The sequence below is a fragment of the Kwoniella newhampshirensis genome, chromosome 6, assembly GCF_039105145.1.
Source record: "Kwoniella newhampshirensis strain CBS 13917 chromosome 6, whole genome shotgun sequence".
Lineage (NCBI taxonomy): Eukaryota > Fungi > Basidiomycota > Tremellomycetes > Tremellales > Cryptococcaceae > Kwoniella > Kwoniella newhampshirensis.
Genome location: NC_089960.1, coordinates 1,390,483 through 1,417,213, shown reverse-complemented (window position 1 = coordinate 1,417,213; position 26,731 = coordinate 1,390,483). Strand labels below are relative to the sequence as shown.

At 51.7% G+C, this 26,731-nt stretch overlaps 9 protein-coding genes across 9 annotated transcripts; 4 read left to right on the top strand and 5 right to left on the bottom strand.

Moving 5' to 3' along the window:
* Nucleotides 1-11: 11 nt before the first annotated feature.
* On the bottom strand, nt 12-2,023 carry IAR55_003683 (uncharacterized protein; the record flags this gene model as incomplete). The annotated part of the gene is made up of 6 exons (XM_066946790.1): nt 12-449; nt 518-1,237; nt 1,294-1,406; nt 1,456-1,546; nt 1,614-1,865; nt 1,949-2,023. The coding sequence occupies 6 exons, from the start codon at nt 2,021-2,023 to the stop codon at nt 12-14; spliced, it is 1,689 nt and encodes a 562-aa protein (XP_066803182.1).
* Nucleotides 2,024-2,372: 349 nt separating this feature from the next.
* On the top strand, nt 2,373-6,201 carry IAR55_003682 (uncharacterized protein; the record flags this gene model as incomplete). The annotated part of the gene is made up of 4 exons (XM_066946789.1): nt 2,373-2,408; nt 2,482-2,685; nt 2,750-3,192; nt 3,243-6,201. The coding sequence occupies 4 exons, from the start codon at nt 2,373-2,375 to the stop codon at nt 6,199-6,201; spliced, it is 3,642 nt and encodes a 1,213-aa protein (XP_066803181.1).
* Nucleotides 6,202-6,748: 547 nt separating this feature from the next.
* Nucleotides 6,749-9,956, top strand: IAR55_003681 (uncharacterized protein; the record flags this gene model as incomplete). The annotated part of the gene is made up of 6 exons (XM_066946788.1): nt 6,749-7,324; nt 7,393-8,223; nt 8,284-8,859; nt 8,919-9,013; nt 9,075-9,465; nt 9,534-9,956. The coding sequence occupies 6 exons, from the start codon at nt 6,749-6,751 to the stop codon at nt 9,954-9,956; spliced, it is 2,892 nt and encodes a 963-aa protein (XP_066803180.1).
* A 95-nt stretch (nt 9,957-10,051) lies between these two features.
* IAR55_003680 (uncharacterized protein) lies at nt 10,052-11,896 on the bottom strand (the record flags this gene model as incomplete). Its single annotated transcript, XM_066946787.1, has 4 exons — nt 10,052-10,246; nt 10,338-11,001; nt 11,085-11,174; nt 11,244-11,896. 4 exons carry the CDS (start codon nt 11,894-11,896, stop codon nt 10,052-10,054), a joined length of 1,602 nt encoding a protein of 533 aa, XP_066803179.1.
* A 331-nt stretch (nt 11,897-12,227) lies between these two features.
* Nucleotides 12,228-14,340, top strand: IAR55_003679 (uncharacterized protein; the record flags this gene model as incomplete). Its single annotated transcript, XM_066946786.1, has 7 exons — nt 12,228-12,233; nt 12,296-12,692; nt 12,745-12,830; nt 12,887-12,997; nt 13,061-13,774; nt 13,844-14,174; nt 14,252-14,340. 7 exons carry the CDS (start codon nt 12,228-12,230, stop codon nt 14,338-14,340), a joined length of 1,734 nt encoding a protein of 577 aa, XP_066803178.1.
* A 181-nt stretch (nt 14,341-14,521) lies between these two features.
* Nucleotides 14,522-17,883, bottom strand: IAR55_003678 (uncharacterized protein; the record flags this gene model as incomplete). The annotated part of the gene is made up of 13 exons (XM_066946785.1): nt 14,522-14,650; nt 14,758-14,827; nt 14,922-14,966; nt 15,047-15,133; nt 15,198-15,307; nt 15,395-15,638; nt 15,786-16,067; nt 16,234-16,644; nt 16,828-16,875; nt 16,934-17,036; nt 17,100-17,129; nt 17,193-17,316; nt 17,401-17,883. 13 exons carry the CDS (start codon nt 17,881-17,883, stop codon nt 14,522-14,524), a joined length of 2,166 nt encoding a protein of 721 aa, XP_066803177.1.
* Nucleotides 17,884-20,030: 2,147 nt separating this feature from the next.
* IAR55_003677 (uncharacterized protein) lies at nt 20,031-22,656 on the top strand (the record flags this gene model as incomplete). Its single annotated transcript, XM_066946784.1, has 5 exons — nt 20,031-20,063; nt 20,279-20,538; nt 20,659-21,985; nt 22,042-22,204; nt 22,265-22,656. 5 exons carry the CDS (start codon nt 20,031-20,033, stop codon nt 22,654-22,656), a joined length of 2,175 nt encoding a protein of 724 aa, XP_066803176.1.
* A 539-nt stretch (nt 22,657-23,195) lies between these two features.
* Nucleotides 23,196-24,190, bottom strand: IAR55_003676 (uncharacterized protein; the record flags this gene model as incomplete). Its single annotated transcript, XM_066946783.1, has 3 exons — nt 23,196-23,429; nt 23,630-23,846; nt 24,009-24,190. The coding sequence occupies 3 exons, from the start codon at nt 24,188-24,190 to the stop codon at nt 23,196-23,198; spliced, it is 633 nt and encodes a 210-aa protein (XP_066803175.1).
* Nucleotides 24,191-24,741: 551 nt separating this feature from the next.
* On the bottom strand, nt 24,742-26,563 carry IAR55_003675 (uncharacterized protein; the record flags this gene model as incomplete). The annotated part of the gene is made up of 8 exons (XM_066946782.1): nt 24,742-24,842; nt 24,905-25,442; nt 25,507-25,698; nt 25,757-25,857; nt 25,923-26,007; nt 26,096-26,185; nt 26,244-26,331; nt 26,430-26,563. 8 exons carry the CDS (start codon nt 26,561-26,563, stop codon nt 24,742-24,744), a joined length of 1,329 nt encoding a protein of 442 aa, XP_066803174.1.
* Between the last annotated feature and the right edge of the window lie 168 nt (nt 26,564-26,731).

Here is a 26,731-nt window from a genome sequence, read left to right as displayed (position 1 = left end):
TCCCACTCCTACTACCTCTGCCCAGGCCATCCTGGCAGATCTCTCAATATGAACACCACCAATTCACTCCTCGTCTCTGCCAAGCTCAACTTGTTCAACGCATCGTCCAGATCCGCCAGATCTTCCTGATCTTTCAATTGCAACAACCCTCTCCCACCTTCTTGTCCCAGAACCCTCGCTTCTCGTGCCAAGGGCAACTTCCTCCTCTCCACTTCTTTCGCTTTTCTCTGCATTACATTGCCTAATGTCTTGTACACTCCTGTGAGAAGCACGCCGTAAACCCGCGGCAGGTCGACAGCCCAAAGATGATATTCCATAGAGGAGGGAAGACCCATTCGGGACTTGGCACCGGTTTTGGGCACTTCTTGCGTCTCGACAAGAGATAGTCGTTGGAGTTCGGCGAGAAGTCGACGAGCTTCTTTCAGTGGTACCATCGCACAATCTCGTACCTGGTAATCAGAGCGAAATCAGTCAAATTGACCGAGGTGTATCTGCGGTGTCAAGCTCGCATACTCACAGTCGTCTCAAACACCTTGCTCGACTTGGATACCACCGTCAAAACCCTCGCCGCCTTGTCTCCCAATTTCTGCCTGACTAATTCGGTCAACATGGTCTCTCTCAACCTGCGGCAGATTGCCTCCAATTCCACCTGATAACCGGGATTAGTCGTTCCTTCTTTTTGTAAAAAGACTCCGCCCGCTCCGACCATCTGATCCTCTCCTGCCAACAAGTTGAGATAATGTCTAACGAGATCCGACACTGCCGTTTTCGTACTGACCCCGAGACCGGCAAGTAAGAGCGGATAATCCGTATTCGGTATCCTATCCATGATCTCGACAGGTCCGACCGCATCGTGTGTTCGATCATCTCGAAGTACAGAGGTATCTCGTAACGAGGCGTCGAGAATTGCACGCATGACCACTCCAGCACCTTTGTTCCATCGATCCTCTGCCGCTTTCACAATCAACTCGTTCCGGATCAAGACCCCATATCGATCGTAGTTGACGCGAAGCGGTATATCAGATTTCAGCTCGTAATCGAATTCTTCCACAGCTTTTCCCTTCCGTCTCTTTTTTTCTTTTTCCACCTTGGCTTTCTGTATCAGGACCCGATGGATATCCCGATGCCCTTCTCTCTCTTGCCGTACCTCAAATTGTGCTTCGTCGTTGAGATTGCTTTGATCTTGGGGAGAAAGCAAGGCGCTGCCCCTTGCGGCTACTAATCTTCGACGGCCGGCCTAAACGATGTTGACCCGTCAGTCTTTGCAGCAAAGCTATTGCATGATCGACTCACAGCATAACGTCTCGCTACTTGGTCAGACTCGAGAATGGCGAGCTCGGGGTGTGTAGGTTGGAGAAAATGTCCCCGCAGGAGTGTGATGATCGCATCGTTCACAGCAACCGCACCTGCGATACATCAGCTTTGATCTGACGACACTTGGAGGACGATACTCACGCAAAGCATTATGTCCTCCTCCACAGCTCGCAATGATCTCGGGTACTTTGAGCTTTCCGTAGATCATCAACTGTCGAACGACCTCGAGCGCCTGCGGACAATTGTGATTTTCATTAGCTTCAACCCACTTTCCCGTGACGGACGAGATGAGAACCCACCACGTCATCTAACTTCTCATGGGTTATAGCTAGTATTCTCCCCCATCTCAATCTCATCATACACTCCATCACCCCGAACTCGTACTGCTCATCTTCTCCCGTGTCCTTGTACGATGCACCATTTGACTGAACAAGATCGTGTTGAATGAGGATGAGCAGGGCGGCGTACGTTGTAGGTCGGGGCAGACCGGCCAGTCGAGCTATAGTAGGTGCCGGGAGTCTACCGCGATTGAGAAGGGTGGATGCGACGCGCTATGTCATATTCACACCACTGTCAGTCAATCCCTAAAGATGGCGGGTTCCAAGGGGACTGAACGACCCAAACAGACACTCACACAGACGACTTGGCCGAAAGCCTGTCTGACGATATGTTCGCAGAGACGGACTGCCTCTTTACCGTTTCCACTCATCTTCTGTTCGAGCTATGCTATCTCCTTGTATTCATCAGGTGTGTGTTTGTAGGTTTGAATGTGTTTCAAGGCAAGACAGAGATGATGGGAATGATGAATGATAGAAAGAGTCAAAATGAATTGATTCCCAAGTTTTTGTCGTAGTTCCCTGCCACGTGGATCCCGGTAACAACGAGTTCGAATTTGATCCCGTCGTCTTTGTTTGTTGACATTCTTTCGATCAACGCGAGTTTCTTTTCTTTCTCATTCTCTCTCTCTCTCTATCTCTTCCTACAACATTCGATCGATCGCGCTTTCAATTCCCTGTTTCTCTTGCACCACTCCACCATCGCGCGTGACTCACGTCAATATGGCACCTGCGATCGCTCCAGATGCCAAAATACCGGTGCGTAGACACAGATGCTTGAAGTATTGGTGTGATCAGGGCACAGGCTGATCTCTTGGATCTGTGCAAACAGTGCCCGACGCCGCAGCACCTACAGGCAGAACTCGAGACGTTGACCTATGCACTGGAACCTGAAGAGAAAGAAGATACATGGGAGAAATTTGAGAAAGCCATCATCAGGTTTGCGGCGGTGACAAGAGGAGGAGGGTACAAACACCTTGAAATGTACATCGAGGGTGTTGGGAGAAAAGGTGTAGGACCGAAATTGGCAAAATGTGTAAGTGAGGCTCGCAAGACCCTATCTGATTCGCTGTCCAAGCTGATGGTGGGGCCTTTCATAGATGCTCTCGGATCGAGGTAGACTGTCCGGAGTTTCCACAGACTTGTTACAAACCTTTGCGCCTCGACTATCGAGCAATTTCAAACCACTCGTCAACCTGTTTCTCGAACCACTCATCGATCTCCTCGGTCGACCCAATAAAGTCTTCTTGAAACGTGCCGAGAAATGTTTCATCACAATCATCACCCATTGTCATCTTTTCGGCATCTTACCAGAGATGAAGAGGGGTTTGAGCGATAACGCGGCAAGCTGTAGAAGAGGTTGTGCCATCGGGATCGAGAGAGCGATGAAAGAGTGGGGAAAGGAGATCTTTGGCAAAAAAGGAGCAAAAATGTTGGAAGACTGTGTGAAGAAGATGGCGACAGACAAAGATCCGGAAGTGAGACAAACGGGGAGAAGAGTTTGGGCGAAGTTCCAAGAGATCTGGGCCGAAAGGATCGATGAGTAAGCCGGGTTGGTCCCTGCCGCTGAACATCGCTGACACTGAATGATAGCTTCTCCGCACCTCTTACTCCTACCATTCGGCGATATCTCGAGATCCCAGCAGCGAACGGACCAGGCCCATCGAAATTAAGAGCCGCGACCCGTCCTGCTGCTGCACCTTCATCACGACCTGCGTCTACTGCTACTACATCCTCTTTGGGTGCAACAGTGACAAAACCGCAATACAGCCGAGTGCAAGCACTCAACTCTCGCCCACACAGACCGGCAGCACCACCAACTCGCCCTGCACCCACAGAGGCTGGCCCTTCGCGTCGACAGTCGCCAAGAAAGGAGTCAGGGCCGGTAGAGGACCACGAGGTGGACGAGGAGGAAGGAACCCACGCTGTACAACCTATGCTCTCGCGTTCAGTGTCTTCGGGACCTAGTCGACCGTTCGACATGGGAGCATTGGGTACTCTTGGTCGCAATGGTCGATCTGTATCACACAACATCCTTACATCAATACACGTATCCGGCGGGATGATTGATCTCGAAACTGGAAAGTATAACCCGCTGTCAAAACCTGTTCGACCAGCGCTTACCAATGTGCTGTCGACCATGTCGCTTCCCGCCGATCCGTCTGAGATGACTCAACCACCTCGTCGCTTTGCACCTCCAGCCAGAATCGTACGACTCATCCAACCATCTGACGAGGACGGTGCCAATGATCCACCATACGGTGAATATCCGATTGTTACACCCAGTGGGACGACCGTGTTACGGGGTGCGGTGCGAGCAGCCCACGCAGGGATTAGTAGACGGCCTCCTCCACTTGGTCAAGCGCATCGAAGAGTGGTCACGGCTCCTGTCGGTCCGATAGCAGAAGATGACACCACTATGAAGACACCAGTGGCTGCAGGGAGAACAATGCCAAGACAAAGACCGGCAGAGCAAGAGAAGGAGTCGCGTGTCGACGTGGAAGATCAGATCGCAAAAGAAAGGCAACCTATATCCTCGGAAACCGAAGCCGAACACAAGTCCCAGTACCCGGTACCGCTTCAGTCAGTACATGTGGATTCACCGCTTATGCCGGTCCTGATCCGATCGGCTTCGGGTGACGTCAAGGCGGACGACAAGGAAGAGCAGTCGGACGGTATGATCGATATGGAGAACGAAGTCTATCCAGCGTCTCCAGCAAGGGAGGTCGAATCAGAGGAATCAGAGAAATCTAGGAAAGAGCTGGAAATTGCCGCAAAGGTCGAGCTACCCAGCTCGCCTGTGCATGAGGCCGTCGCGCTGACGGATCAGCCAGAGGATGGGAATTCTGCAAAGAAGCTGGAGCAGCCTTCAGCTGAGTTCCAGGGCGAAGAACGGGATACCGAACTTGAAACAGCTGGTCCGCTTTCAGCTCCATTGAAGAAGCTGGAAGACGTACCGACAGACAAGCCTCGACCCGTTGTCGACACCTTACTTGGTATCCCTTCCGAGACCGCTGATCTGGTTAGTAGCGCACAGTCATCCACGACAACAACCGGAGTTGATTTAGCAAGCACGACGTCCGAAGAGGTACCATCTGCGCCTGACATACCCAATGCCCCCGACATACCCCCCAAACCGGCCCAATCCCGGCCCAAAGTTGTCACTGCGAAGAGCACCTTGGCCACGACAAAGCCGTCGACCACGAGACAACCGCCAGCTGCTCGTAAACCTCCCGTCCCACCCGCCAGGACTGCTCGTACAGTCAGCGCTCCAATCAGCCGCCGACCTTTCAAGCCAACCAGTCTCACCACAGCTACTGCTGCTTCTGCGGCTCGAGCTGTATCAGTGAGCAACCCAGCTCCAGCGCCGTCGGTCATATCGAAGCCCGCCGTCGCCACGTCGACTACTGCAAAGGTTCCTATCATTGTCACCTCTACCAAAAGTAAGGCCGCAGAATCCGCTTCGACTTCGGTCAAACCAGTGGCTACTGTATCGGCAAAAACTGCTACTTCTCCAGCCAAGGCCACGAAGTCTGAATCCAAGCCAGCAGTCAAAGCCGCAATCCCACCTGTGTCAAGACCAGGTCCAGCACGTGTGGTGAGCGGAGCGAGGAAGCCCACTGTGTCGTCTCAAGTGCCTCTGCCGCCTGCGAAGAAGGAGAAAATCCGCCTGAAAGCGCCTCTCCCTTCCTTCCGACCTCAAAGCAATAAAACTCGTGCAGCTGCAGACACAGCTGCTCAACGCAGTCTTCAAGCCTCAACATCATCTGCGCCGGGCGGCCGTGCAAGGGTCAGACCTGAGATGATCAAGCTGCCAGAGAGCCCTGCCCAGGTCAAGCCTTCTGAAGTACCTCTCCCAGCGAGTCCCCGAGATATCCCGCTCCCTCCGACTCCTCACAGCATGGTGTCATCCGTTGCGAACAGCGCGCAGAGACCATCTCCGCTCAAGACCGAGCGGTCGCGAGCAAGAGCTGCATCTACAGCTTCTGCCCCTCAATCGCCTATCACTGTGGCTCCGCCTAAGCCACTCTCACCAATTCTTACCACTGAAACCTCTCATCTGCCACCAGCGCCCAACTTTGCACCTGCGCAACTTGTGAGCGGAGACAAGTACCTCAACGGTATGGGTCTGCCTTCGTCTGCTTCAGACCCCTTTGCGTCAACCTCGGCACGGACGAACTTCTCGGAAGCTTCCACCCAGCCCGCGATGTCAGAGGCGAGTGACGAGACTTCCGATACGACCGATGGCGAGATGGACGGAGTCACCTTTAACCATCCATCAGAGACTCGAACACCCGTTCAAGCTGAGTATGTGGCGATACAAGAGCCAAATGGCAACGGTGATCTGATAGAGTTGTCGGCGTCTTCAAGACAGACCAATGCCTTTGCCCCTCGAATGGACGTATCGACGCCACAGAAAAGCGCGGCCATGTTACTGGCCAAGCTGGATGGTGTTTCGGCTACTCTTGGGATGACAGGGACGGAGAGGAAGGTGCTTAGCGTCAAGGATGCGAATACACCTGGATGGATGGATGCGGATATGAGTGCGTGAACATTGGTGTCACAGTTTGGTGGACGTGAGTAAGGAAAGGAAGTATGACAGACACCCGCGCGTTAATTATGATAGTAGAGGACGCTACGTTATGCGTCATGACCTGGTAGACATTCTGGATCGTTTGGTAATGTGAGAATCATAGACGAGACAGTATAAATATGCGATGAACGATTGCTACGAGCCAATGGTGTGGAAGTATGATACGTTATCTTCTTGGCGAATGGCATCGACTCGACGGGCCGGTGTATGATTCCGATCGTGACCCCCGGACCTGGCACTCGTGGCTGTGGCTAGGTGGAGTTTGTACGATCACCAGCTGTCTTTACAGACGATCGAGAAGGGGCTACCTGGTCGTGAGCTTGACTAGACTTGCGTGATCCCGCCAAAAACCCGTTGACGCCCACGCGACACCATCTTTCGGAGACGGCCGACGTGATTGGCGCATCCAACCGATACATAACCACACCATTTCCGCGTTCTCCTCCATGTTTCCATCTTCCCCCCTTGGTTCAAACAAAACGCCCAAGCAGTGAGATACATCAAGATGGGTCTTCAGGCTCGTAACACTGCTTCGCGACTTCCGTCCACAGTGAACGATGTGGAGAAAGCTCCTCTTGTCGTCGAAGAGGAAGCGGATTCTGTCAAAGATCGTCAACTATCTCGACCATTTTACAAACATCCTCTCTCCCTCCCTATCGGTGTCTTGGTACTCCTCCTCACATCGTTCATCACCCATCAGCTCGATTTCGACTTCCCTTTCCCATCACCTAAACCGCCATCTGGCCCCCTTCCCAAATTCATCGAGGAAGGTATCAAACAATGCGAGATCATTGCGAGACCTCCACCCAATCCCAAACCCTTCGATTCCAAACGGACCCACAGCGATAGGTTCGTCAAGGGCACCAAACCAACTTGGTTGAAGAACGGTACAGTGTGGACGGGTGAATCGGACGGGACGGAAATCCTTTACGGGGCAGATGTATACATCGATGGTGGTGTGGTGAGAAAGATCGGAAAGGAGGAGGATGTGGCGGAATTGGTGAGAGGGAAAGAATATGATGAGGTCGAACTCAACGGTGCTTGGGTCACACCTGGTATCGTCGATACTCATTCTCATATGGTAAGTGTTCTGGGGGAAGAGGAAAGAAGGAGATGTGTGTGACAAGATGACTAACGAAGCATGCGTAGGGTGTGGACAGCGCACCTTCATTAAAAGGTTCCTCCGACACCAACAGTCTTCACGAGTCTACCCAACCTTGGCTTCGATCTCTCGATGGCTTCAACGCTCACGATCTCGCATTCAACAACTCCATCGCGGGAGGGATCACGACCATGCTTGTCTTGCCAGGGTCTGCCGGTGCCATCGGAGGTCAAGCTTTTACCTTCAAACCGAGATGGACATACGAAAATACCCCTCAATCGATGCAAGTCGAACCTCCCTATGTCATCAACACCCACGGCAATGGGTCGTGGGAGCGAACTGGATCATGGATCCATCTCAAGTCCGCCTCAGGAGAGAACCCGTCGCGAGTGTATTCGGACACCAGGATGGACACATACTACAAGTACCGCAAGGCTTACACCCAGGGAAAGAAGATCAAGGATGAACAAGATCGGTGGTGTGAATCACCAAAAACCCAGACCGAGCCGTTCCCCACCAACCTTGAGTACGAGGCTCTGGCCGAAGTCATCCGTGGCAAGGTCAAGGTCAACATCCACTCGTATGAGCCTGTTGACATCAATGCGCTCGTCCGAATCTCCAACGAGTTCCAATTCCCAATCGCCACATTCCACCATGCCCACTCCCTGTGGGCTATCACGGACCTGGTCAAGCAGGCTTGGGGACCTACACCTCCTGCCGTTGCCATCTTCGCGACCAACGCTAGATACAAGCGAGAATCCTACTTCCACGCTACTGAATTTGCGCCAAAGATCTTGGCCGACAACGGTCTTTCAGTTATTATGAAGTCGGACCATCCCGTTTTGGACAGTCGATACCTCATTTATGAAGCTTCTCAGGCAAGTCCACCCTGACGATTATAACTTCCTTGAGGCCATGCTGACTATAATGTTCTTCAGGCTCACCACTACGGACTCAACTTCTCGCAATCACTCGGATCAGTCACGACTCACCCTGCCAAGGCCATGGGTCTTGACCATCGACTCGGTTACATCCGACCTGGTTACGATGCCGATATCGTCGTCTGGGACTCTTTCCCCCTTGCTCTTGGTGCCACTCCCAAACAGACCTACATTGACGGTATCCCCCAAATCATCAACCCACAAGTCATCCAGAAGCCTGCAGAAGCTCAGGAGATCTTCCCAGAGGGTGAATGGGACAAGGAGATCGCAGAGACCATCGCAACTCGAGGCGAAACCGATCTTCGACCGAAAAAATCAGCCAAGAACATCTTGTTCCAGGATGTCGCTGCATACTATTTCGACAAGTTCGACGTATCAATCTTCGAGAACGGTCGAGGAGATGTTGTCGTTCAGAACGGAGAGATCACGTGTGCCGGTAAATGTGCCGTTGAGGAGGGTATCGACTTCGAGGTCATCGATCTTAAGGGCGGTAGCATCGCACCAGGCTTGATCAGCGTTGGAAGTTACCTTGGGTTGATGGAGATTAGAGGTGAAAAGTCTACTCAAGACGGCGTGAGTTCATCCATCCAAGGAGCGAGGTCCACGACCCTTACTGACTGGGAGAGTCTTAGATCGCTCCCGACATTCTCACAGATGACGGCGCGGTGACGGATGGTGTCCTTGTCCGTGCTGTAGATGGTGCTCAGTTTGGCGGCCGCGATGAGCTGTGAGTACAATTGGCCGACAACAATCTAGCTTCGCAGCTGACATACGTACACTCATAATAGCATCGCCTATCGAGCTGGTGTCACAAGCATCGTAGCCGCTCCTCAGTCTAACTCCCTGTTCGCAGGTCTCTCCTTCGCATTCTCTCCAGCCGCACCCCACCCTCTTGCAGACGGTGCGATCCAAAACCCGACTGCGGCCCTGCACATCAGCATCGATAACAGCAAGTCTTCAGTCTCCTCCAAGTTCGCCGTCCTCCGCAGGCTTCTTCTGGGCGAAGTCGCCGGTGCAGACACTGAGTTGACCGCTGCGATGAAGAAGGCCGCCAAGGGAGAGCTCACTCTGGTGATCATGGCCACCAAGGCGGATGTCATCGCCGCGGTAGTTCGTCTCAAGGAGGAAGTAGGAGGCAAGGTCAAGATCACTATCCTGGATGGAGACGAATCTTGGTTGGTCAGTTTGTGGCCTACGATCCGTTCTCGTATCTTACACATATGCTAATTATCTTATCGTTGTTCTAGATCGCCGACGAACTGGCTGCAGCCGACATCGGTGTGATTGTCGCTCCTGCACGATCTTACCCCGGTGATTGGAATTCTCGACGATTCCTTGCCGGACCACCCGTCACAAACCAAACCTTACCTTCGTATCTTGCTTCTCGCGGCGTCAAAGTCGGACTCGGGATCAAGGAAGAGTGGCAAGCTCGTAACACAAGATACGACGCCGCTTGGGTCTATGCCAATTCTCCAGAAGTGTTCACCAAGTCTTCGGCCTTGGATTTGGTCAGTAAGAACTTGGAAGAGTTGTTGGGTCTTAATGATGATGGCAAGAGCGTGGACGACGGTAAGAAGGCTTGGGTTGCCTATGAAGGTGACTTGTTTGGCTTCGAGGGTAGAGTCAAAGGTGTTAAGGGCTATGGCAGTGAACAAGTCGATCTTTTCTAGATCAACTACTAGCGGATTGCCCTGGACAAGATGACAAAAGGGCCTGGACGAAAAGTAATAAGGAATGAATGCAAGTAATACATGATCTTTGGTCGTTATCGCTTAATTGGACTCAAGATGCCTTCGTACACTACCCTGTCCCAATTGTCTTCCCACGTATTCCATTCATCCAGCTCTTCGTTCCCACCGATCATGGTAGCTCTTCGCCTCGGCATATGGGGAGAAGCAGGGTCGAAATATGATCTTAGCTTGTCGAGCTTTTGAGAAGCAGGGAATGAGGTTAGGACGTCCTGGTGGTGTTCAAGTAGAGAAACAAAGGATCAGCATCATGAAAAGGTCACCTTGTTCAAACAAGATAGTATGAGGAGAGTGCAGACTCACCACCAGTTGGTACCCCATCTCCTCCCCAGTTTCAAAGATCAACCCGTTCTTATCTTCCTGCACCAGTTCCGCAATACACTCGAATTTCCTCGCCAGAACAGGAACACCGCACCCGAACATATCCACCACTTTCATGGGCAGATCCCTCCCCGACGAGCTGCTATGTAAGCTGACTCCCAGATCCGCGCATCCCAAGAGAGTGGGATAATCTCTTGCTGGCAGAAAAACACACCGGACGAAAATGTCTTTCCATTTTCCACTTCTTTCTCTTTCCGCAACGGTCTTCTCGAACGATGGACGTAATGCACCTAGTCCGGTAATGATCACCAGTAGTTTTGGGAGAAGGGAAGATCTGGACTTGGAGTTCAGTTGGAGTTGATAGTGATCCAGAGCAGTGATGAGTAATGAGAAATCTTCGTCGGCGGTCCACGATGTGGAAGAGACGATCAATGCCGGTCGATCTTTTCTGATTACAGCAAGATTGGATGGGGAGATCTGCGTGAACAGCGTACTGTTTGGATCCTCGATGTTCGGTAATGATGAAGAAGAGGAGAGAGGTGGGGAGAGTTTAGGAGTCAGACGATTGAAAAGCTCGTGTTGGATCATCGTTTCGGTCCGACGGAAATTGGGTGGTGGACGATCGTGCAAGACGGCCGTACGACCACTGCGTAACAAGTCAAGCCAAGTCAGCCGACTTCTCCCAGTAGGTAAGAGACGAACGAAAGACAGGGGACTCTCATCACTCACAACAAGTTCCAATCTCGCACGAGGTACTCCTCCAATGCTCGCGTGACGAACAGATGGGCAAAAGCGCTTTGACCAAACGTCTTCTCAAACCTGTCCACGTCGTACCTAGTCAGAGATGCTACTTCCTTTCCTAGGCGAAGTGATCACAGATCCACACACCACTCAGCAATCTTGACCAACGGCGAACGCTTTCCCACTCTCATACTCAAGATCGAGTAACCGGTATTGTGCCAATCAATGATCAATCTCGATCCCGACACGGCCGAGACGAGTTGTGCCAATGCCAATGTCGGTATGGAAGGCGGGTTTTGCACCAAAAGTACCTCCGTGTTGAACGGAATCGTCCAGATACAGATCTTGATCACCGAATACATCTGAATGAGCACCCTTAGAGGCGCTCTCAACACCCATGGTAATTTTCCCAGTAATGTCGGTCCTTGAGCCAACTTGATCAACTGGATCAGAGGGTTTTCCAACAAGCTAGGTATCGGTGGTGTATCGCCGTATCCTACTAAGAATGTCTGCCAACCGTGTTTCGAAAGACTGTCGGCATGATACATCATCCGAGGACTTCGACCGACATCCCCAAGAACCAAAACGGTGGCCGTCCGATGTCGTGATGGTCTCGAGACACCTCTTCTGATCAACAGGACGAAGAAGACCGTGTAAGGTGTGACGATCAGGAGGAATATGGAGATGATGAGGATTGGAGAGATCGCATCAGGGTTGTTGACGGGTTTGTAGATTGCTTGACCGAAGACGGGGTTATCGTAACTCCAGAAGTTGTCCATGGAGGGGAACAGGTTGTTCATGGTGCCGGCAGGGAGCCAAGCAAGTCCACGCGGAGTGAAAGCTGTCAGAGCTTTCTGGACAGGTCTTGCTGCAGGAGATGAGGGACTTCCGTGTATGGGTCCTGCTCTCCCTAGGTAGATATTGAGATGTAAAGGCGTGGACAACGGAAGATGCAATGAAGAAAGCGTCGTTGACCGGAAACCGGGACACAGTGCCGAATGAGATCACGTGACATGCATCATTCGATTAATAGAACGATAAATGGGTCATCTCAAAGGTGATTGTTGTGTCTTCTTGACATACTGTGACAGCTGGTGTACAACAACGTACAAGACGAAGGACTAGCTGGACATGAGGGTGAGCCGCTTGGCTTCCTGTGAAGCCCTGAGATCACCATTGAATCTGTCTCTTTTTCGCAGATCGCAGTCCAAGGCTGCTCTCACGGCAGTCTCTCCGCAATCTTCTCCACCGTCGAACAATATACCAGCTTGAAAGGCTCGTCAGTCGACCTCCTCCTCTTATGCGGTGACTTCCAAGCCCTTCGATCATCCCACGATTTCGCTTCTCTGGCCGTCCCACCGAAATACCACAATCTGGGAACGTTCCACCAATACTACAGCGGAGAGAAAGTAGCTCCTGTCTTGACGATTGTCATTGGAGGTAATCATGAAGCGAGCAATTACATGTGGGAGCTCTACCATGGTGGTTGGTTAGCACCCAATATATACTACTTGGGAGCGGCGGGCAGTGTCTATGTGGATGGATTGAGAATAGTGGGTGCGAGTGGGATATATAAGGATCATGATTACAATAAAGGTGAGGGGGGTTTGTCACAGCCGATGTCAGCTGCTGATGGTAAAGGAGACAGGGCATTTTGAGACTGTACCATATAACACATCAACCTTACGGAGTATCTATCACATACGCCAATACGATGTGGCAAAACTGATGCAGGTGAGAGCGGCAGCTTGTAAGCTTACGGATCGTTCCAAAGCTGATACTCCATTCAGTTGACGCCTTCGGACAAGACCATCTTCCTCTCCCATGACTGGCCAATATCAATAGCTAAACACGGTGACACCGGCGCCTTACTTCGTAGAAAGCCTTTTTTCCGCGATGAGGTGGGCGACAGGCAACACTGGGATGCTGGTGGCGACGAAGCTGACTGACGGTGGGCGTTACAGGTCAATTCAAATACGCTTGGATCACCGCCCCTCCTCACACTTCTTCACTACCTCCAACCATCATATTGGTTCGCAGCCCACCTTCACGTCAAATTCGCAGCCATCTATCAACATACCAACGATGATTCAACAAAGTCAAACGGAAGCATAGGGAAATTAGGTGAATCATCCGTCCTTCCTCCCGTTTCAACAAAGGAGGAAAATGGAGGGAATTTCTTGAACCCCGATGAGATTGTGATCGATTCAGAGGATGAAGAGCTTGATCATCATGTCGGACATCCTCACCAGCCGACGACTGGTAATCCGGACGAAATCGTCTTGGATGATGAAGATTTTGATGACGAGGTCGGGAATAATCTTGGGGAGGTGAACAACAGTGGCAATCCAGAAGAAATCGTCATTGACGATAACGAGTTTGATGACGAACCTATCCCAGCGGACGATTTAGCTGCTACACGACTGGAGACCTCCTCAACAATGAAAGCAACAGATGAGCCGCAGATACCAATAACGGACGAGAGTGTGGACGTGGTCGAGCGGGCTCGACAAGATGGAGATGAGAATGCCGCCCAGGGGATCATTGGTGCACCATTCGACAAGGCTCTGGAGGTAGAGCAAGCAGTAGAGTCTGATAGTACCCAGAAGGGGGACAAGGCGAGGATCACCAAATTCTTAGCATTGGACAAGTGTATGCCCGGTAAAGACTTCATACAGGTAAGCTACCGTCTACAGGCTGGGAAATATACTCGAACAGGTCACTGACGATATGATGATCTACCTCAGTTCTTTGAAGTCCCAGCACCGAAACCATCACCGGAAGGCCAAACTCCGAGACTGACCTACGACCCAGAATGGCTAGCAATATCTCGTGCTTTACACCCCTATCTCTCCGTCAAACACCAACAAACACCACTTCCACCCTCCGATGCTCTCCAGCAAATGATACAAGACGAAAAAGACAGAATAGAACGAGATGGATTACTGGTCCCCTCTGAGGTGGTAAGAGAAGATGGACTCGTAGATCTGGATTGGGAGAAAGGCGATATCGAAGTAAATAGAGTACAGAAGTTTTGGCCGACCGCACCTGCAGAAGGTCAACCCGGTGGATCAGCAAGTGAGTGAAAGTTATCCGTCCCGCCAACATCCGCCTTCCAGATGTCAGGGAGCAATCAGTTGACGACCGACCTTCAGGCGCGTGGTATACGAATCCTCAGACGGAAGCCTTTTGTGGGATGCTAGGAGTAGAAAATAAGGTCAATCCCGCACCAAGAGCACAATAAGCCCAGAAAGGTGCGGAGAAACACGACCCATCGTACAACTCGAATAGCATGTAACGACTTGAGACGTCACGAGACGTCTACGTTATCAGCTGATCAACACATTGTTCGCTATCTGTAATGACTACTGTATCTCTGAACTCTGCTATCTACTAAAGGATAGATCAAAGCCATCCCAACCCCCTCAGCCCTCGTCACTCGTCACATCGCCATAATGATAGTGCCATTTCTTCCTGTCCATGAATCGGAAGGCTACACGTGACATCCATGGCCAGAATGGATCGCGAGTGTAGTTGACTCGAAGCGCTTCGTTCTGTGTTTTTTGAAGTCGAGGGGGTGTGAATCAGTCAAGTGATAGGATTTCATGAGAGTCGTTTTGACGAACGCAACTTGGAGTGAAACGATCCATGATATACTCACGGGGTAGAGGAAGATGACGAATCCTGCGACAGCAGCATAACACACGTATCTGGCTATGTCCGTCCTTGTGCTAACCAGATACAGCAGAAAAGTTATCAGCCAGTACGTACCGTTTGGGACTGACGCTTGGTGCTCGACTAGCTCAACTTGGAAGTCCCACTCACTTGTCGCCAAAGAAAAGACCTTGTTGAAGTGTAGCGAACCCGACGCTGGTGAAGTGTCATCGGTCGCGAAACGGATAATGATCTCCGCTATCAAGAAGATCAAGAAGACTAAGCACGACACTCACAAACCGAGTGTCCAGCCAAGACTCATTGATGACATCCTGGGACCTATTAATGTGATTGGCGGGAAAGGCCAATGCATTCCCCACCACCTTGAGCACCAGTCAGTACAAGTGAGGCTGTACCGGTCGTGAGCTGCGATCATGTAACACTAACATGTTGTTGGAGACTGCCACGCATATTACGGCGACGCACATCCCTAGTAAGAAGGTATTCCAGATCCCAAGCCAGGCCATACTGCGAGGAGAAAAGACGATGAGCCTGAGCTGATTGGGGCAGAAACTGCAAATGAGACGATGACTCGCTTGTTTGTCACTGCGAGCGAAACATGGTCGATAGAGGCGGTTACACACCGGATCAGCCAATGACAACTTGCCGGCTCTCCAACCGTCCTCCAAGCAGAGAGCGGATGGTGGCCGGACATATCGCCACTCACCTCCATAATATGTGCTCACGCCCGTTTGGGGGAACAGTGCCACGCTGCTCCCTTGATAGTATTGACACAGTGTATGATCTGGTCCATGATCTGCCTTGTAAGCCTTGTGTGCTTGGTCATATTGTTCTCTGTAAGAAGGGATGTTGTCGTTCCCGAGATCACTGCAAGTCAGGCGAAGGAACTTTCGATCAGCTACTATTGTAGTCCCAGGAGAGAGAAAAAGCGGCACTTCTCTCTCCCTCTCTATCATGCACAGAGGATCAGAGCGACTGTCTATGACTCTTCTGAGTCATCGTGCCCCCACTCACACGACACACAACCAGATCCTGAGTATGAACAGACAGGTTGCGCAAACAATCGCATAAACCCTCCGGATATCGAACCACCACCAAGCGAAACTCTTGGTGACAGGTTTCCAGTTAGCGATCCCGAAATACCCCTTGTCCTCGTTCAACATCTTGATCATCTCCTCTTCCTCTTCGGGCGTGGGTGGTTTGCCGGGATCGATCGGTCCTACATGGCATCGCTCTCGTTCTTTCAGATCGTGTAACATGTTGGGAGGGAGTTTGATGGGTCCGCCGTGGATTACTCTGGTGAAGGATGTCACAGGGATGTCTAGTCAGCTTGGTTTTTCCTTTTACTGTCTTATGGGCTCATCATACTGTAACCAGTGGAAGGACGTCTCTCAGCAATCCAAGCATGTGCTGCTGAACAATTCTGGCCTGACAGAATAGGACTCGACCTCACTCCACTCACGTCCGTCCCACTCTCCCGTGTTGTCGTCTATTATCCTCCTTGTCCCTCTGGTATACCTTCTGGATCCTCCCATCATCCCAATTCGGATCAATTCTCTCCAGTTCCTTCATCTGTCCTTCTATATCCTCCCTCGTCCTCCTCTCCAACGGGAAGTTCCAGTCCCCGAATCTCGCCTGCACCCTCTCGGTCCACCAGTATCGCCTGTATTTCGGGGGCAAGAAGTTCTGTCGATACCACGGATCGGTCCATTCTGATTCTGTCCAGAACCGTAACGGTTTACGACCGACTCGATAGTCTGTGTGACGGATCCCGTCGGAAGAGAGACCTAGGGAGACGAGGAAGGTGCGGAGGATGTTGTATAGCCCGAAGAAGAAGATCATGGTTAGGAGGATGTATCGCGCCTGGACGGTGCTGCACAAAGCAAATGAATGGTGTGTTGAGATTCGGGGGTGAGGATCCGGTATTAGACAGAAAAGGGCGAAGATGGCGCCAGATGGACAGACAATGGTGAGCAGAGAAGAGGATATAATCGCTTGGTCAGCATCTTACAACGGACTGTATATGGCGACCAAGCGCCACATGCCAGACACTCACGCCTTCCCTCCCCAATTCGGACTGGTAGCTTGCGTTGCAGCCGCCAGACTGGCCAGTGACAAGCTCCAGGTCAGTGTAATGCTGTACGAGTCTCCGACACACTCACAACATGATGGTGTATCCTACGCCACCGCGATACCACTGAGGTGCAAAACAGCCGAACCGGAGGTTGAGTGTCTCATCGGCCATGAGCGCGATGCTGAGGAGGACTGTGGCAGAGGCAGAACGTCAGCAGGTATGAACGGTCTGAGGGATGTGTGGAACAGACTCACTCAGACAACAATGATAGCATGCGTACCAAGCTATGATCGATTGGACAGTCAGCCGTGCTTTGCAACGGACCGTTCGTGTACCGTTGTACTCACCAAACATCTCTCTGCCAGTGCCCCAGTTCGCGATACCCGTTCCCACTGCATAAGCGCACTTGGGATCTGAACGGAGAGAGTTGGTGGAACTTTCGTCATCGATCGACTGTTGGGATTGTTTGACCTGCCATTAAGTCAGCGTGGTTGGTCAAGATCTACACTCCTCTCAAAGCTACGCAGATCAAGTTAGAGGAAGTTGATGACCCACAGCATCCGATCGAAAATCAGCAACCATCATCCAAGCTTGCATGATCAAAATCGTCAGACCACAAAGCACTCCTCCCACTTGCAATCCCTGTCTCGTGACCATGTGCCACGTTTCCCTGAAATACCCATACATCTCCCACAATCTCCTCTGCAACCCGGGTCCATGTCTTAGAGGTACGAAAGCCAGACCTGGCGGATAATCCTTGATGGGTCCATACCATTCGTAGATGGACTGAGGATCTTTGGGATCTCTCTTCTGAGCTCTGACAAGGAGCGGTCGGGTTCTCTTGCAGAATAAGAAGAAGGGCGAGATGAGGAGGGCGAGCAGGATGAGGGTGGGGACGAGAGTCCAGATGTAGATCCACCACAGGGCTTGATCGCCTGGTGTGGTCCGTTCCCAGATGATGCTGAAGGGTGATGGGGGCAGTTTCTCGATTTCCAGATAGGTGGGAAGATGGTCGTCTTTCTTCTCGTCTTTTGACATCTTGGGCAGTCAAAGTCAGAAGTTTGCTACAGTATATTACGTGGATATGAGCCTCATCCAGTGAGTCTGTGTCGCCCGTCAATACTTGGTTGTCATGGACGAACTATGCGGCCGCAAAATGCGATGACATGGTGGCAGGACTGGCCGACCGCATCTCTCTTTGCTTGGGCCATGCGGTGGTACGTAGAGCCACATTCTCTCACCTTCCTTTGTCGACGAAGGGGCGAAGCAGACAAAGGATCGTCACAATCTAGCTCATTAGGATAACTTCCTTTCACTATGTCGGATCTGCGACCCGGACAACAGATCGTAACACATCACATTGGTGGTCGTCATCGTTCCTGCGGACGTTTCATACACAGTTGTCGCCGACTTACGAGATCCGCTACGTACCACAACGACGACTGGTCCGAGGAAGAGCCGTCAAGGAACAGGAATGCCCTTGGTGCAGGTGCTGATCGCTTCAAGAACCGCAGAGCAGCGTGTGTCGCCAAAAGCTTATGTATGCTTGCCAGATCTTGAACTTTGAAGCCTGGCCGATGAAGCAAGCCGGCATTTTACGCAAGATACGACGTTTGAGATCTATGCGAGTAACGTCATTCTGGGCGACCCATGTCTCCGTGCAAAACTCCAGTCTGGTGAATTCGGGGTCTGTCCAATTGCTTGCTGGGACAAAAAGGTGCTGCAATATCAGCGCATCATCGGGTCGTTCCTGGGGGACAGTGTGAGTTGCGTGTGCGAACAGTGTCTCTATGATGGCCTGGGTTGGCATCTGATAGCATCCTTTCCCATCCTTATTCTACCAGAAGTTGTGGTGCAGGTGCCACGAACGAGATTGACTATCGATTTAGAGATCAGGCTATTGGCTCATCGCAGGAATGCGGAAACAACGGAAACTGGTAGGCTGTAGAACGCCACAACCACGCGAAGAGGGAGGAGCGTTTTGACCCTCCCACCGTGTGGATTCAATCCTGCCCTTTTCTCCCTGAAAGCAGGAAGGACAGTATCGGTCCTGCTAAGGTCATGGCGGTGATTGATCGGCACGGCACGACACGCAGGTCAAGGAGACATTCTGAAACGGTACAAAACACGAGAGATTGATCGTCGTCCTCAAATCAGCTGATGCTCGTCAGCTTCATCCAACGACGCTCTCCGTTCCCGTTCGGATGGGATGTGGGGAATAGAGTCCGTGATGCAATCAGTAGTAGTACTCGTGGTAGTATCAGCAGCAGCAGAAATGAGACCGGCGGTCGGGTTAAAGACGGGCACTCGCATACGGGGAGCAGAGTGTATGATAGTTTCTCTTTAGCCTGGAAATCTGTTCTGTCGAATACCCTGGATCCTGAATGAGCCACCAGGGTGCTTTCGAATTTGTACCGCTCTCTTCCCTGTTGAATGATCCCGGACCTCGAGTACGCTCTCTGTCTTATCAGCAGGAACACACCCCGCGTAAAAGGCAGATCAACCGCAACCGCATACCTCGTACGCAAGACCACTCGGCATTCCTTACTCCCTTGCTTGCGATCTCTTGAGAGACCCAGCGGACTACAGTGTGCAGTGTTCTGATCGTCTCGCAATCCCTCCTCTTCTGCCTCGTTGCACTGCACATGTATTCACTTGGATCATAGCTCGAGGTGCCAGAGCAACAACTGTCCAGAGGTGATATTATTTGTTTATTATTTTACTGTTTTATTGTTTCAGGGGTTTTCCCCGAGAGGGAAAAGGAGCACAATCCCATCGAGTTTACCCGTTCAGGTAATAACAAATAACCCCTTTCACTGCTGCTGCTCATCATCATCATCATTATTACTACCACCACCACCACCACCACCGACCACCGACCACTGACAAACCACCCATTACCATTATCATTGATATCATCCATCAATAATATCACATCACATCATCCATTACACCGGATCACCTCTTGTCATCTTCATCACATCCCTCCCCACACTCACGCCTGACTGCCCCTGCGCAACAATATTTGCGACTCGCGAGTCCTCGGCCAAAGTTCCCTCTTTCCCAACAGTAGAGCACCTCGGCGATACCCGTGTAAACCCGAATACAAGTTGGCACAACTTTGCGCAGCGTTCGATCAAAACCATTGACTCCGCCCGCGTCTGTGTGGGGTGACCTTTACGACAATGGCTTTGGGCTCCTCATCCGCCGCCGACATGGTGAGTGTTTTCTGGGTGATCGATCGGTCGTGTCGTGTCGTCAAGAGAAGGGAAAGGGTCGGTGAGCAGGGTAGAAACCCCTTGCGCGCGATCCACGACTCAAACCTCGACCCCTCATCCCCCCAGTCGTGTGACAACCCAACATCTCATCCGTACACATTCAGCAATTCATCGTCATATCAGAAGCTATACTAATAGGCTTTGCTCTCATGCAGCGACCGACGCTGCCTCCTCTCGCCGTCCCAACACCCCCTCAACCGTCCACCTCGGCATCCGCCGCAAATTCCCTCTCCGCTTCTCAAGCTTCTCAGACCACCTCGGTCCTCACGGAGGACGAGGAAGATCTCGAGGATTACAGACCAGGTGGATACCACCCTGTGAACATTGGAGACGAGTTCAACAATGGACGATATATGATTGTGAGAAAACTGGGATGGGGTCATTTCTCCACGGTGTGGCTCGCGAGAGATAGCAAGTGAGTGACCGTCACTGCACTGCGTGGGAAAAGAAGCGGATACTCTTCCCACCAGCGAAATGATCTCCCATTCAACACACGCCACCCGAGCTCCGCTGACTGGTCACTTGCCTGCCGCAGCACACAACGGCATGTTGCACTGAAAGTGGTCAAATCAGACGGTCATTATACCGAAACTGCATTGGACGAGATCCAGCTCCTGCAACGAGTGGTCAATTCCTCAGAGACCCATGCGGGAAGACACCACGTCGTTGGTCTCGTCGACAATTTCAGACACACCGGTCCCAACGGTAGTCATGTCTGTATGGTGTTCGAGGTTCTCGGTGAGAACTTGCTCGGTCTCATCAAACGATATCAACATAGGGGTGTTCCGCAGCACATCGTTAAGCAGATCGCGAAACAGGTGCTACTCGGTTTGGATTACCTTCATTCGGAATGTCGCATCATCCACACCGATTTGAAACCGGAGAACGTGCTTATCTGCATAGAGGATGTCGAGTCGGTCGTCCAAGCCGAATTGGCCTCGTGTCCCGCTGCTGTTCCCACAAAACTCGTCGGCGTTCCACCATCGCAGGGACGATTAGGCAACCAAACCCCACGAAAAGATGGCCTGTTCATCGTCGGCTCTCAACCACTGCCCAGTCCTAGTTCGAGCTACTCCAGCAGTCCGATGCTTGACAAGTACGGCTTCGGGATGAGCAAAATATCAGGAGTGGACGCGTTCCCAAAGACCAACAGCGTAACATCCTCCCACGTGAAGAGATCTTCGACAGCAGAGGCGCTTGGTGACGGATTAGGAAATGTCAAGTTGGCAGAGAGTAGCGGTTTGAAATGGGAGAAAACAAAAGCTCCCGTCCCGGCACCACAGGGTCCATCATTGTTGTCTCAGCAGATGAATCACCCGCCAGCGTCTCCAGGTCTCAATCCTACTGTCCCTCCTGGCTCTGCTACCGCTTCCACCGCTCCTACACCTAGTCAAACTATCATCTCCACTCCTGCTACCACTCCCGAGTCTTCTGGCGGTGTCAACGATGAGCTCAGAATCTCAACATCCGTCATGTCCACCGAGTCACTGTCTCCTCCAAATCATTCCGCCACCACCTCAAAATCACAATCTGGACTTGGTGAGTCAGTTGCGACTACCAACCCAACTACGTCGCCCGCAACGTCTCACGTGAACAATCTCCAAGACCACGAGGCCCATCACAATCCCGACGATAGTCAAACCGCCCCCGTTGCAGGTGATCCGAACACCCTCCCTCCTCCCTTCCCGTACGATCCGGTCAGCTTGGAGAGAATCACGGTCAAAATCGCCGATTTGGGAAACGCTTGTTGGGTCGATCATCATTTCACGAATGATATCCAGACGAGACAATACAGATGTCCGGAGATCATCCTGGGGACAAGATGGAACCAGAGTGTGGATATCTGGAGTGCTGCGTGTCTCGTGAGTGTTGTTTAAGAGATTCTTAAGACGATGGGGCGTTGATTAGTCATGGCCAGTTCTTTGAGCTTTTGACAGGAGATTATTTGTTCGATCCTCAACCGGGAGTCAAATATGACAAGGATGATGATCATGTTGCGCAGATCATGGAACTACTAGGAGAGATGCCGCGATCGTTGGCTTTGTCGGGGAAGTACAGTCACGAGATGTTCAACCGTCGAGGTGAGTCGTTGGTCCGGTGTCATCATTCCTTGGACCTGAGCTGATCGCGCCTCTGTGTAGGTGAACTGCGCCATATCACTCGATTGCGATACTGGCCCATGACCTCGGTGCTTCGAGAAAAATATCTGATGGAGCAAGAAGATGCCGACCTCCTTTCCTCCTTCCTCATGCCCATGCTTCATTACTATCCGGACAATCGAGCCACGGCAGCAGAACTGGTCAAGCACCCTTGGCTGGAGGGAGTGGTGGTTCAAGGGGAGCTGGAAATGGCGCAGAGCTTCCATCGAGCGGAAGTCGAGCGATTACGACGAGAACAGGAGAGAGCGCCTAGCGACGAGGGCAGCGAGGAAGACGGGAAGGGTAAGGGCAGAGAGGAGGGATCGTCTGTTCTGAAAGACGTCTTGGGTTTGGGACCAGCCGTCAAGGGGATGGTCGGCATGGGCAGGATTTAAGTGTTGGCCGTCCCAGGTCACATCCCGACTGCAAGGAAGTTGGTTGTTCAGGGGGTCTACTTTGAGTCGAGGAGTAGGCGAAGCCTAACGAAGTGGGGATGAGATCCAAACAAAATAATCGATGGCATGGAGGCCGAAGTGGATCTAGTCAGGGGGATGCAAGCAGAATGTTGGCGTGCTCGTACCGTATGAAGACGAGAAAATGATGACGACTTTTCTTTTCTCTTTCAATCACCTTGGATTATAGGTTCTCTATGTCTTTCTCTTATATCTTCCCATATCAATAATTCATATGATCATCGCTTTGATTTTGTGAAAAGAGCCAGACCACAGCACGAAATGGATCGCTGCAGTACCTCTGTGTATCGTGATGAGAGTGGTGTGTGGCGCTCCCCGTTCGATATATCGTTCTCTGATACATTTCAAGTCGGCTCATTCCGTACAGTACTCCGAATTCATTCCCCTCCGATCCTCTGTATTCATATCCATCATACCATTCGTCCCCTTTCTGTGCTATCAGGCTCATATGATCTTGTTCATCAAGACCCCTTGACCTCGTGAACGAGCAATAATCCCTGCATCTCCGCCTCCGCCTTCGCCTCCAACTCCTTGGAGTAGATATCGAATTCCAATGTCATCGCGCATGATATCGCCGTGAGCAAAAGAGCGAGTAAGAACCCCCATCCGGGCGAGAATCCGATGATGTGGTCTGGTGCGGTCGTCGGGGACGTGTCGAATAGCGGTACGATGAGGAGTAAGCAGCTTGTGGGGACCTACAGTGATTTTTGATCAAGTGGTGGAGGTGGCGGATCCAGAGCAGTCAGTAGAATTCCAGGAAAGTCAAGTCGGAAGCGTTGTGAGTAATCAGAAATCGGTGAAAGTTTCAACGAGCATTGCTCGGTTGGGTATCAGACAAGCGATAAGTTATGTGGGCAAGAAACTTGAGACATGGAAAGTACAAACAAAAACTTACAACGCCGAAGACCGCTATCAAGTCTTGCAATACCATGATCGACAGAATACATCTTCCAAGCCACCTCGATCGTCTGGGTGCCATTGAAGTGTTCGTCGTCGTGCTTGTCATCGCTTGGTCTGGTTTAGCGAAGAAGCCATAGACGGCACCGAGAATGAGCGAGATGGCGAAGAGGGAGAAGAAGATCTGGTAGGTTCGTAGAAAAGGTATGAGCCGGCTACAGTAATTTGATTGACCATGACGAGTTTGCGCGTAACTGAAATCAGCCTTGTAGTCCGGGAGTGTGCTGTACAATCGGAATGAGATCCATTGACTGGCATCGTGGCAAGATGCCGGGCACGGAGTGACGCGAGGGGCACTGTAAGTCATGATGGCTTACCTGGTAGCTTCCCCCAACAAGTCCTGATCACATCTGAACGCCTCTGTACCGACCCAGCATGTCCCGTCCATAGTCACCTTTATGTCCTCCCGCACCTGGGTGACGGCACCGGGATAAGGCAGGAGCGCATCGTATATTACGACGGTTTCGAATCTGCTTGGGCTTGGGCGGAGCGTACTCATCGTTTGGGCTGGACGGTCGGGTCCCATCAGCCAATTGACAGGAAATGAGAAGAAAGACGGTAATGTGGTCGAGATGGAAAACATGGCGGTCGACAGAATGTTTCTGGCGGAGCCTCAGTTGTCAGATAGCGTCAGAGATCGGTCAATCGGAAGAACCCGTCATTGTCAGGTTGGGTTTGTGAGTTGGTATTTGTTGGTGGATCAGTGAGTGAGGTCCCGAGCTCCTCAGGCTTCAGTCAGACCCAAAAAGGTATGCACAGGAGAACTTGCACAAAGGTGAAGTAGGTTTCACGGCCGTCCTTTGTCCAAGGACAGATTGTTTGACCGGTGACAGCAGCGGGATGAATGCTACAAAATCCCGACGTTATGCAGACTTTGTTCCCGAGATCCCATTAGCCCCATGACAGTCAGAATCAGCGTCAGTCCTTACAGCATCAATTAGTGTCATGTCAGTCCGTCAGCAAACGAGTAGTGTCTCGGAGTCTCTCGGAGCCGCAATACATCATACATGTTACAACTGATCATACTCCAATCCTCCAGATAGGCCCCACTTAATCCCACTCATCATCGCTGTCATCGTCCTCTTCATCACTGCCAATATCAGCCTTTCGCTTGGATAGCGCCGCGGCGAGACTGGACGCGAGATCGGGTGCTGAAAGGAATACATCAGCTGCTAATTATACAACTATTTCCATCGGCTGTTGGCAAACTCACTGTCTTCTGTTGCGGCAACAACTGCGGCTGCCGCTCCAGCTCCCACTGTTGCACCTGCCATTCCCCCAGCCAGAGGTGACACCTTTTGTTCGCTTGGGTCCACCTTCTTGAGACTCTGAACACCCCTTCCTTGAATAGAAGCAAGAAGAGCTGATCGTCCACCGCCGCCTGCTGCAGGGAGAGGAGGAGCGGGTGGTGGTGGTGGTGCGCCTCGTCCAGGAGGAGGAGGTGGGGGTGGAGGCGGCGCGCCTGATCGTCCAGGAGGCGCAGGTGGTGGGGGTGGAGGTGGAGCAGCACCGCCGAATGATGGTGGAGGTGGAGGTGGTGGAGGGGGAGGAGGTGCAGCACCACCCCGCGAAGGCATAGGGGGAGGTGGTGCTGGTGGTGGTGGAGGAACGGACGATGCTGGTCGAACGGGTGGTGGGGGAGGTTGAGCGACAGATCCTGATCGCGCTGCCCGTGATGCAGGGGGGGGTGGAGCTGGCTTTCGCCTTGATGTCGGTGCAGGCGGCGGTGGAGGTTTTTTCGGTGCTGTCGCCTGAGGATAGGGGACATTGCGTCAGGACTCGAGTGGACAAACATACTGCTGGGCTGTTACCCACCTTTTGTATTCCTCCTTGTTGATTGACAAAGTCCTTGATGAACTTTTCGTTTTGCTGGATCTCCTTTGCGGATATACCTTTTGAGCTGAGTTGCTCAAGTAGCATTTGCCAGCTTGGGTCCACACCAGAAGACGAGAAACCTTTTTCGGAGTCGAAACCCATGTGTGCGACATGTTTAAATGATCCAGCAGACTATGGGACCGGGCCAGTGAGCTTCGGACATGCTGTTTGGAGGTTTGAAGAAACCTACCGGTCCAGAGATCATTGATTTGTCGATGACTTTGCTCCCTTTCTTACTCTTCTTGGTAGGTGTGGCCTTCTCTTTCTCCTTCTTGTCTTCCTTGACCTTGGCTGTAAGGCGGAGTGCCGGGATCAGCTGAAATTTCAGGCCAAGTGAGCAACAAGCAGCAACTTACTGGCATACTTGTGTCTGTTTGCTACTTTCTTATAAAAGTCGTGCGCTTCAGACTCGGATGCGAAAACGAATGCTATTTGTGAAGACTACCGAAAGCGATCTCAGTCGTTGTGTCTTATCTGTGTACGAAGCTAGAGACCACGGCAGTGATAAAGGACGAGCCATCCAACTCACGTCTCCTTGCCAAGTGTGGAAGAATGGTTTCTCCTGATTGTACTCGATCTCATTCGGCAGCTCGTGCTCCCAGATGACTCCGCGGTATGACTATTTCATGTCGAATCTGAGCCGTGTGCTTTCCGTAGGTGTCTCGAAGCCAACTCACCGAAAGGTCAACGATCCTGAACCACAGTCCCCCTTTCGCCTTATCCGCACAGAATACCAAAGCTCCCTCCGCTCCGGCGTAAGACCATCTGACCAGATTGGGAAACAAGATCAGTATGTCAAGCGGCCAGGTAGTCCTCGTGATCGCCGATTATTGATCAAGACAATGACCTGCGAGGTAACTTACTCCCTAGCATTCTGCTTTGCTTGATATACTCGTGCTACTGTAGCCGTGACAATCTTGTTGGTCGAACCTGAACTGGGTACAGCCTTCTTCACTTTCGCCTTGTCGTCCGCTGAGAGGGTTGTTGAAGCACCCATCGTTGACTTGGACCTCGGATGTTGTGTTGGGGGGTGGCGGTATATGCAAATATGAATCAATGTTGATTGTTGTCGAGGTGATCCCCGTCATCGCAGTCATGTCCCCGAATTCAATCATGTCTCCCCGGTGGGCAATGACGAATGACCATCATATCGGAATGTGCCTGA